Source organism: Saccostrea cucullata, unplaced genomic scaffold (assembly GCF_032062105.1).
Source record: "Saccostrea cucullata isolate Sc308-1 unplaced genomic scaffold, CSIRO_AGI_Scuc_v1 ctg526, whole genome shotgun sequence".
In the NCBI taxonomy this organism is placed as follows: Eukaryota; Metazoa; Mollusca; class Bivalvia; order Ostreida; family Ostreidae; genus Saccostrea; species Saccostrea cuccullata.
The window spans coordinates 229086-241091 of NW_026930599.1; the positions used below are offsets into that span (position 1 = coordinate 229086).

Consider the following 12006-nt stretch of genomic DNA (forward strand, 5'->3'; position numbering starts at 1 on the left):
ATTTCAGTAGTTTTAGGGGGTATTTCGGTTATTTCTAGGGGCACTTCGGTAAATCAGGGGCATTTGGGTAATTCGAGGTACCGATGTTAGATTGTCATGGGAAATGATATACGTCGGTGCCTTTGGGGCATCCCTAAAGAAGAGTATGCTGAGGTTTTCTTTGCATGGATACAAGGACATGATGCATGTGTAAAGGGTAACAGGGAATGCTTTGAAGGATTGAAACTATTAATAATATACACTTATCCACTGGGTGTGAGTGGGATAGTTCTTTTATCAAACCCGCGACAGAGAACTATTGCCCGAGGGTAATAGTTTCTGTCAAGGGTTTGTTAAAAGAGCTATCCCACTCACACCCAGTGGATAAGCGTTTTATTATACTGACGTATAATATAATTTCTGCGGTTTGAATTTTTTTGGAGTACGATAATACTGCAAGAATAATTTGAAATTCTGATGACGTCACAATGCTACTGAAGTCATTATGACATCACCAGTCGATAGATTTAACGCTGGTAATCAAAATTGGAGGCAAAAATGGCATGAAAATTTTCCGAGGGTGGATAGCAAAAACTATACCCCGGGGTATAGCTTTGCTATGCGTGAACCATAAAAGATAGCTATTTTACCTTCTGAACTTTATATGGGAAACATTTTAACAGAAGTATAATATGTATTATGTACTTTTTCATATTTATTGAAGACATGTTGCATTATTTATTGAACGACCCTCGTAATAAAAAATATATATATCAGTGACTATGGCTCCTCTGAGAATCAAATACACCATCCTTGATGCAAACTTACTGACAACCATTAGTTACTGTAACTTCAGCATCATAAGACATAACCAAATTAACACTGCAGAGGCCAATTCAGTATATTAGAATCACTCATACTGATAAAGAAAATGTTTTATTTCAGATAAAAATATTAAGTTGTATATTATCATTGGTTGTCATCAAGAAATCAGTTAGTCAAGTGCTCATCAAAAGGCCTAAGCACTGAATGCTAAAATCAGTATTTGAGTACTTGAAAAATAATAAAACCATGCAATATTTCTTGAATTTTTTGAAGCATGTTTTACTTTCAAAGATCATTATATGGTTATCACAATTGCCTTGCGTGGCTATAAGGCCAACTAAGTTTTGACAATTAGCACCTTAGTCAGTGACTGCCCATTTTACAGCAAGGAATATGTCTCCTAACTGGAAATCAAAGTGCAAATAAATTCAATAAAATATAGCATGGTCTCTTTCATTCATTTAGTAGCGAATCTGGGAATATTCTAAATAAACAGGAGATTCTAAATGTACAAAATGTCCATTTCTTGTATGTGAGACTGAATTTACTTACTAGGTGGGACAAACAGTATATCATATCAATCATAGTTATATCAAAATAATACCAGTAAAACAATAATTATTATAATTTTAAATTTCTCCACACAGCAAAATAATGTTATACATGTATTCTGGTTCCTATTTGACAGAGTTACTAGTATTATGGTTTATATGCTTTTGCAAATGGTCAAGAATATGAACACTGAAATTTAAAAAATAGTGTCTTTCATTAAATCAAATCTGAACATTTATCATACATGACTGTATTTACATTTAGGTCCTGAAATTATGGTCTATCAAATGAACAAACAGTATATAAAGATAGGATTAGAATATGATTATCTTTCTTACTTGATGACCATGTACTCAAGCATTCAACCAGAATGCAAGCAAGTAACTGGTTACTAAAATTGAACAAATTGACAACCCTAAGTTATATATTATTTCCCTGAGATAACCTAGTAGGTATAATGTAACATGATCAATATTCAAGGTTCTTATCAGCATCTACATCTAAAAACTCGGCTAGTAAAACAAAAAAGAACATAATTTTTAAGAAAAAAAATCATTACAAACATGTACATCTAAAATCTTAGCTTCTTTTCACATTCCTGATTTTTCACTCTACTAAAACTACAGAAATATGTATAAAAAAAAAAAAAAAAAAAAAAAAGGAATGCCAGAATGAAAATTTGCCAGAATGAAAATTCATTTCAATGAAAAATGTTGATCATTTGTGCATAATGCCAAAATCCAAAGAAAACATAAAAAGCACCTTCTCAGTAACGTAAGCAATTAAATGTAGATTGTAAAATTTGATATGTATTAGTTTAATGTATCAAATCTGCTGCCATTTATGGAGATCATTGTAAAAAGAATGTTGGAGTTGGAAAAAAAGTTTTACTGATCAAATTGAATCAGAAAATTAAATCAGTCTAGACATATATTATTGAGGGAGAAATTCTTTCAAATTTTTCCTTTTATATAAATTTCTAAACATACCAAACGTTTATCAAGTTCCAGCACTGAAACTATAAGCACTATTAGGATATAACTATGTATATAATTATATACATATATCTAAACAAAATTTAAACCGTCTCCCAACATTTCATTTTACCATTTATATTAGAGTGTATGCTTATGAGTACATAACAAACTGACTAGTTCAAAAGAGCTAGGTCAATAAAAAGAAGGCTGCAGAACAAAGAAATAAAAATGTAACATACGGTAATCAAATCTTTACAAGAAGAAAAACTGGTTTAATGATAAGAATACTTTGTCTTCAATGGATTACAAATTATCAATACATGTAATTTGTAGAGTATTTCAAAACAACAGTTTTCACCGGATGATCATTGCACAATAACAAATTCTATATCTTTCAAAATGTTTCAGATCATTTCATCTGTTAAGTGATTACATTATTTCATAGGTACTTGTGTATTTATTTATAGGAACATGTTTATACATGCACATAAATTTGATTTTATTCTCCTTTCTCATAACTTGAAAGACTTGACTCCTCATCTCAATTTCTGATCAATATGTAATGCATCAATAGTGTGATCATATATACATGTATGTGCATGTAAATCTTAAGGGTATGTGTGTTTTAAACATCTCAATACATGAGTGACTAAAAATTACGATATATTTTTATGAAATACATATTTGTATATTACACTGTATAAGTAAAATGTAAGTGTGTGCTTGTAAAACATACATGCACAATGTTTTTTTCCATAAAAGGTAGAGGCAATACAAACAAATAAATGAGCTCCTTAAGGACATATGTAACATAGTTTGAACTTTGTCTTTTTCTATGGAAATGACGAGTTCCAATTCTTGTAGGAACTGTGTTCTACATTTTAATGTCTATATATGGTGTACATTTAACACTTCTTCTAAAACAATTTTGGATAAAAGAAACATCTAGAATATATGTTAAGTATTTTTTATATATTTTTCTTTGAATTACCCAAGAATATTCATCAAATGATATCTTTCAAAACCCCTGGTAGTGCATGCTGATTTTTTGTCTATGAACATCTGATGACACTATGATCTTAAATTAAGATTATCTTGAAAAATTTTAAGTAGGTAAGGTATGTTGCATATGTCCTTAAGTCTTCATTATAAAAATTATACATGGATACTCTAAAAATAATCACACATGTACCACACATTTATATAACTTTTAACAACTGACACCGGCTTTGAAAAAAAAAGTTTTTCAAAGATGATTGAAATTGCAATGTTGTTTAAAAAATTCTAGTGTTACAATAATTAAACTTTATTGCAAAATAAATTTAAATAACAAAAAAAGTATATAGAAAAATTAAACACCGGCTGGACATGTTGGATTTTTCTCAAAGATCATGGCCTTGCCCTCTTTTGTAGGAGGAGTTGTTTTAAAGAGTTTGCCTCTTCCCTCAAAGTCCCTACTTGGGCTCGTAAGATGGCATTTTCTTTTTCCAGAAAACTGGCACGAATAGCAATTTCATCTTCTCTTGCTTTACGGGCATCCCTCGACTTCTTAGCAGCCAAATTATTTCTCTTTCGGCGTTCAAAGTACTTGCCATCCTTCTGTTCATTAGGAATGGGTTTTTTCTCACTGCGTGGTCGCTTCTGTGTCTGCTGCACTGCTGCTAGAGCACGGGCTAGAGTTGGTGAAGATGCTGATGCTGCTGCAGCTGCTGGAAGCACAAAAATAAAGCACATTGAGAACCATATATACAGCACAGGGAAAGAGCACACAAAGAATGGCGCTTATAGGGTTTTATTACTAAAATAATGGCAATTCTACAAATGCAGGGTGAGGTAAATTAATGCCCTGGGTTTGTTCACATGCAGAGTTTAATTCGCAGTAATTTAATGTGAAGTAAACTAATGTGAAGTAATGAGTAAACTTATGCGAATTAAATTGCATTCACACAACAACTAATGCGAAGTAAATTAATGGGAATGAAATTTTGATTCCTAGCTGCAGTAAGGCTATTGACATCTTTTTTCAAAGCATGTCACATATGCAGAGCAAATCCATATGACATGCCAATAAAGTGTTTACACATGTAAGTGATTATAACAACATCTTCCTTTGTTTTTCACTCAAAAATAGCATAGATAACTGTAACTGACCATTGATATGTAGCATATAACTTAAATCTGCCCTTAAGCTTGCATCAGAATTTAATTCGTATTAGCTTCACTTAGCATTCTCACGGAGGTATAATACAGAGTAATTCAATGCGCAGTATTTAACTAATTCAAATCAAACTAAACAGCATTAAATTCTTCCTGTGAACGCTGTTCAAATATAATTCACAGTAACTTACATTTAATTCAAATAAAACTCTCCATGTGAACAGGGCATAATTGTCAGGTAATTAACTGTTAATGACAATATGGAATTCATTGAGGTCTAGCATATGTTGCTTTTTTTGTCTACCTTAATAATATTATTAATATTACACAGAAAAAAAGAGTCTTATTGCCACCAATATATATACTAGTTATTTTATTTCCATATACTCTCATAATCCCACTTCTTTCATTATATTTTGACATGGAAAATGGCAAGCTGATATACAGAACAAATAGTTCAGTATTTTTTCCCTCTCAAGTCACATTTATATGCATGCATCAAAAGTAATCCTACATTACATATTCCAGCCAAATAAAGGCAAATAAATAGCATCAATTATAAAAAGAGCATTTACCAATGAACATAGTAAATGTTAATCATTAGTGCTTAATAATATTAGTGATGCTCTAAGAAGATAAAGAATCTGCATTTAGGGTAAATTAAACCAATCAATCACAAAGTACTTATCAAAATTAGTCTATTATGCATCAGGATACTCAATAAGCATAAAACTAAGGCTCTGCCTACTGAGGAGCTCATCACATTACTGGCTGTGTGCAATATCAACAGATTCTCCTACTTATGATAAGATCACTAGGTACATGTTGTACATTAACGCTATGATTTAACTCTCATCAACCTGTACTTCATCAAATGCTCTACCTCTGACAAACATACAAGTCATCATACCATTCTACATTTCTAAGTGCTTGCCATAAGTTTCAACTTGTAGATCACTAGATTAACAAGTGTGATAAAATAAACATTTCACTTGAGAAAAATCTTACTAAAATGTATAATTTAGATAATTTTTTTCATATTAAAAAAAAAAACGTACACATCCTTGTGTACACATCAGTTAAAATGTATGCAAAACTGAAGAGGATCGGTGTACATAAATCCAAAAAGCACTAGTGAAATGAGATTTGAAAACTGCATTTTCTTTTTTCTTCTGTGATATATGAGTGACATCAACTTTGAACTACCTTAAAACCCAGTGAATGAAACCTAAAGTAACATATTCATTGTTTGTAATCCTTTTAATGTTTTTTCATAAATGTTTAGAATTCTATTATTTGTTTATTATCCCTTTTGGAATTTTCCCCACATATTGAGATGCCACCACTTGCCAGTATATGGCTGCAAATTTAGATCTATACTTGGCATTAGGGCCAAGGATTAGTGAGGGATCTTTTTTGTGCCAGCACATATACTGTGACGTCACAAAGGACCGGTCTTCATGTCCCGCAGTAGGATTCAAGCCCAAGACAAAATAAGGTTAAATCCTTACTCTGTATCTCCAGCGGAAATGCACTCATTATTGTACCATGTTAGCAATGTAATCTTTTATGGTTTATTCAATTAACATTTTATGTTGACCATGTTCAAGGCTTGCTCCATAAGAAATGTCAAAACTGTTTTAAAATCATTATCCATTTCAATTTTTGCTTTAAAATCTTTTTCGAATGATATAAAATACTCTTTAAAATATAAAGATAAAAACACCTTAGTTGTATATTGAAAAATGTAATTAACGTAGTTATGACATTACTTTTTGGTACTCCTTTTTAGTTTATATATATTTATCCACATGCATATCTTCCCTTTCTCTTGCATGTTTCTCTTTAATAATTTTCAATACCACTTTGCTATAAAGTGTCTTGTTTTTATAAGTTGTACTATCAAAATTAATCAAATTTTGATGAATGTTTGCATGCACAGATTTTTGATCATCCAATTATAAAATGATAATTATTACATATTATGATGAAAATATTAATCACAAAGGAAGAACAAGATCCTACACAAAGGGAAACCAACATAGAAACGTCAGAAAGCAACATACAAACCCATAATTACCGGGTAAATAAGATAATCAGAGGTAAACAAACTAGTTGATTATTAATATTGATCAATATTAGCTGTTTAGATTGGTTTCTGAAAAATTGAATTTGTCACAATGTAGCTGTAACTGTATATGTATAAGAAGTTGCAAAGATAGTTTTAATTTTTCTAATGTGTAAACCTTTCAAATATTTCTAAATGTTTTAAATGTAGAAGGAGAGATCACAGTTCCCTTGACAAGCAGAATTCATTACAAGCTTCATATTTTTAAAATATTGCTAAAATGTTTTTCGATCTATACTTTTCACAAATCATGCACCATATTATTTAAATATAAAACTGATATATTTTTTAATAGCACTTGTTAACATTTACTGGGTAATGATATTCATGTGAGGATTTTGTTAACTTCCATCCTCTTACATAAATTCCAATTAATCAAAATTGACAGAGTAAAAAAAAAGTTTTTTTAATTCCCATAAAAATACTAAAAAATAATTCAAAAATTACTTTAAACATAAATATGAACTAAATTGCACATACCTTTTTTAGAATTATTTTCAGAATAATAATTAACAGAAATTTATCCTAATGTTATTTAGACATAATAATACTTTTGTCTATGCATAATTAAGTGGTTTTTTTTTTTAAATATTGAATTTCTATTACAGGTGGTTTTATTGGGGATTTTGATTTCAGTACCTCATTAAAAAAGAATTAAAATAAGAAATCAATTTCTTCCCAGATGAATAAACACAGAAGTGGGTAAGATTACATCATATATACAACTGTAAAGCTATGAGAACAACAAAAGAATAGGACCCACCATTGACACCCTATAACACAAGGCTGGACAGGTTGGAATAATACTATTGTCTTATATAATGTTTGTCTACTTTCAAGTTCAACTGGGGTATTGCCAAATTGTGATAATAGTTACTGTCTGGTTTGCATGTCTGGTTCAAAAATCCATGTACATTACACTGTGGTTACTTCCAACTTTCAAACAATACCCCATAGATCATGACAATCTGCATATCAGTGACTGTACAATTATAAATGTTTGATAAATGTTTTTTGAAAAATACACATTTTACATCATTTATGGAAATTTAAATAATGCTTGACAAATACAATTCATATAATCTGTTATGGTTTGTGTGTGTGTGTGTTTTCTTAAAAAGAAAACTTTATAAAGCGGACTTACATATTTAAAAAAAAAAGGCAATTATCAGTTATAGATAAATCACAGTTATAGAAAAAAATCCTTGAAAAGCATGCAGATTGACTAAATAAATCTAAAGAACAGGATAAACAACAGACAATATGTCAACACAAGGGTATATATAAGTAGAAAATGACTCGCATTACCTAAGCCTTGAAACTGCATGTAAGGATTTAGATAACTGGATGACATAGGTCCTGACTGATAATTGTTTGTATGTAATCCTGTATTTTGTCCCATGTAACCATGACTCATGGAGGGTCCCCCTACCATGGAGGGGCCTGTTGAAGAGCAGTGTCCTTGAGGTATTCCTCCTGATGGCAAATAACCACTACCACCAAGTCCATCTACCATATACGAATCACCAAAGTTAGGCTCCATGCCTAGCTTTCCGTAGCCTCCCTCCAGATTTAATTTAGGGAGTCGAGATTCAGAGGATTTATTTGGATCACAAAAATATTGGTTATAGCTACCTGGACTTTCACGTCCAAGTTTGTTACTATCAAAGCATGGGTTATTACCATATGAAGCCATTCACTAATAACACCAGTAAGCAGACTTCAAGAATGCAAACTTTATGAATCAATTCCACTAAAAAGTTTTACTTTTTCATGAAGAATCACCTCCTTTTCCTTTTTGAATAATTGGACCTCTGCAAATCATTGAGCTAAATCTGTGATGTATTACAAAAGCCAACTGCAGTCTTAAGTAACAGTTCCCGTTAATTCTTCATAATCCTTTTCCAAAAAAGTAAGAAATAAATCTATTACATCAATATCTGTAAAATTCCTGTTCTATGGTCAGTAACAGGTAACAGCCAATAAAAATGATGTAATGTCTCTGACAGACAACAATGCCACCACTAATATCTCTTGGGTAAGTATAAGAACTCTGTGACATAAGAAATCTGTAAACTGTTATAATCCACCATACAATTGTGGACAGAGAAGCTAGGGAAAAAATCACTTCTTTTTAAAGCTGGAGTCTCTCTTCCATAACAGGAGATCACAACCAGTAATACTAACCAAAAGTACTGTACACATGCTTTAAATGAATTCCATGTATAATCACATGATCTTGACTGAGGAAAAAAAAAATATAAACCCAAGGTAGAAACATGACATAGCCTGAGGATTATGTAGGTGCAAGAATCTATCTTAACTTCAAAAAATATTGGCTGGTCACTTCCTGGGTACCTGACAGCCAATAGCTGATTGGCCTGTGATCTGCTGTACACTGACCTCAGGCTGTCGATCTACCTGCCCACTTTTCATTACATCATAGTGACCACTTCCTCTACATCAGTCCTCTAACTAGTCACAGCTGTCGTCAACATGGCCATTACATCCTAGAAACTACATCCTCCTTCAATTTCTCAGACACTGATCAGGAAACATGTCACAATGAAGTCAATACACTGGATTATCTCCCAACTGCCCAGCAGATGCACTTATTCACCATTACAATGGATTAACATTTATCTTCCAAATTACAAACAGTAGTACTGAGCAGTACTAAAATTCACACATAACTATCACTTGTTTACTGAACAAATATGCACCTAGAAGACATATACTTATATTCCACCTCCCAATATGTCAATCATAAACATTACATAATATATTCATATATATCTTATCGCTAAAGAGACATCACAGTAATACTTAATTGATCAACAAAGATTACAAATGACCCTAAAGAGTTGTAAAAAATTTTAATATTAAGAATAGGTATAGGAAAAAAGGGTCAATCCCAAACACTAGCTTGACTGCCTTTATACATTTTTCAAAATAAATAAGTCAATTGTAGTTTTGCTTGTTTTTGTTTTTTATGGATTTTTCTGCTTCATGACTTTTGAATAAAAAAAAAAGATAATTTATGGTATCTAAAATTTATGACTGCTGCATAGATTTATTTCAGCCAGCCAAAATTTAACCCCTTCCATGGCAAAGATTTTAAGCATTTCTAGACAAATTGATATTAAGATTTCAATGCATTTTTTTTAGTATTTCTTGTAGTTTTTGTTGATACCAATGTATATGTATTCTGAAAGTAGGTATTGTGTAGTTTCTAAAAATGATTATTAAAATATCATTTCAGTTGCCATGGCAATGAAATACACCTTAATAATGCTGGAATTTCCATTTATTCAAGAATGAGTTTCATTCTAGTTTTTTTGCTTAGTTAAATATATTAGAAAATATTTTTATTGTTGAGTTGAAAATTATGAGCATGTTGTACATTTTTACAAACCAATTTTAAGTATTTTGGGGGGATAGGGTGGGGTTAGGAGGTAATCATCAGAATTTAGCATTTTTACATATAACGTTACCCCTGCATTGATATCTATAATGGCAAAATTGCTCAAATAGTGCACAAAGTTTAACTCAAGGCAGCAAAAAACTGGTACAACCAATAAAAAAAAATTCTGTATATTATTTTATCGTAAATATTTTCTCTTTTTAAACAGTGCAAGATTTATTCTGATATTTGCAGTATTAACAAAGTTATGAATGTTTTTTCACACTATACTCGTTTTTCAAGTCAAATGCATAGAAATGCGTACATGCCATGTAAGGGTTTAAAGGAGTTAAGATATCTAGATCTTGCAAATAAATCAATAAAAATAAAAAATAGCCTAATCTGCCTATGATATTCCATTTCAATACTTTTGTTAAATTTTGACTGATTTTTATTTTTGTTTATTTAAAAAAAAAAAAATCTCTCAAGAAAATTCTAAGACTATAGAGATGCATGCAAGCATGTTGCTGGATTTAGTAAAAGGTGGTGTGGGTAAAAGCTTCACTAATTTTCAATCAGAAATGGTCTAAGACATTGATGATCAAAGTATAAATGAATTGCTCCATCTTCATTCATCAAAAAATATCTGACTTTCAAAATTAATTGTTTGTTATGTTTTCTAAATCATCTAACCCTTATGGATATTAATTATTATTTGTAAATATGTGTGTATGTGTGTGTGTTGGGGGAGGGGGGGGGGGTGTATGTCATAATGGGATTACTCAAGTGTATATTACAGAACATACAATATAAGAATAATATATGTTCTTATGTATATTGATATATTAAGCTTAAGTTTCTGCAATTTTCACTATATTCAAATTTATTTCAAATGAGTTGAATATTTTTTTAAAAGAGATATATTCTTAGAAATATGATTGTATCATTTGAAAAAATAATTTAAGAAGCAGTATGTCTTATTTATTAATAACCCCCCTCCCAACCCCACAATGAAAAACCCCACACTCCTCTGATCATGGAATGAGGGCTCTACCAACTGAGCTTACCATTTTAAAATAATCTAAGATAATTAACTTGTTAAATTCTTCAATATTAAGCAATATCAAGAAAAAGTAAAACTACAGGTACTTTGCAGTGAGCACTGAGCTCAATAAATGATACCCCCCTGCCTCCCATATGGCATACATGTTAACTCTACCCATTTAAGCGGGAGTCTACCGCTTTTTCAATTCATCTCCCTCCTACCGCTTTTCTACAAATGTTTTGTGATAAGTATTTTTGGTTCGCTTGGGTATCCATTTTGAAGCCACTCCTCATAAAATCTCATTAGATATCGCATGATTTGACCCAGAAGCACACAATTAAACACTTTTTTTTGTACCATTGAATATATACATAAAACTCAGTGACTACATTGGGAATGATAAATTTTGTCCACATCACTGCCAAGAAAAAGGAAATGTAGCATTCTAGAATTAGATGAAATGTTTGACATCGTCTATAAAAGCTATATTGCATCTCTACTTTTGTTTTCGATAATCATGAGAAATCCAGTTTACTTAACGAATAATAAGTACTAGTTTTAAATCAGCATTAAACAATGTCATCATCTGCTGTGTTTGACAGCTGAATGAACATTCAGAATTTAATTTATTGCTTTCAGACTATATCAACAAAGATGACTCTTCTAAAGGCTGTTAAGCATGCAGTCAATCAAAGCAAAATGATGAGCATGAAAATTATTTATATTTTATAATTTACCGTATAATCCCTATTAACCGCCCTGGACACTTAGAAAATTGCAAAAAGGGGGCGGTTATTTTGGTATTCTCTTTGTAATATTTAATATCATATCTAAACTTCAAAAAATACCTAAAAAAAAAAAATAAATTCAAAGAATCTCCAAAATAATGTCTAACTTTACTTCAAATGAAGATAATCCACCCAAAATTTGCTAAATGAAT

General features: G+C 31.0%; 1 protein-coding gene across 4 annotated transcripts in view; it reads right to left on the minus strand.

Annotated features, from left to right (window-relative positions):
* Positions 1-421: 421 nt before the first annotated feature.
* LOC134229229 (hepatic leukemia factor-like) overlaps positions 422-12006 on the minus strand; it is a 49816-nt gene continuing 38231 nt past the window's right edge. For 2 of the 4 annotated variants that reach the window (XM_062710937.1, XM_062710934.1), the window contains one exon: positions 422-4042. In XM_062710937.1, the coding sequence (XP_062566921.1) occupies positions 3723-4042 (320 nt within the window). In that variant the 3' untranslated portion in view covers positions 422-3722. Of the gene's footprint in view, positions 4043-7926; positions 9504-12006 lie in introns of those variants that run through there. The other 2 variants (XM_062710936.1, XM_062710935.1) reach the window with 2 other exon arrangements.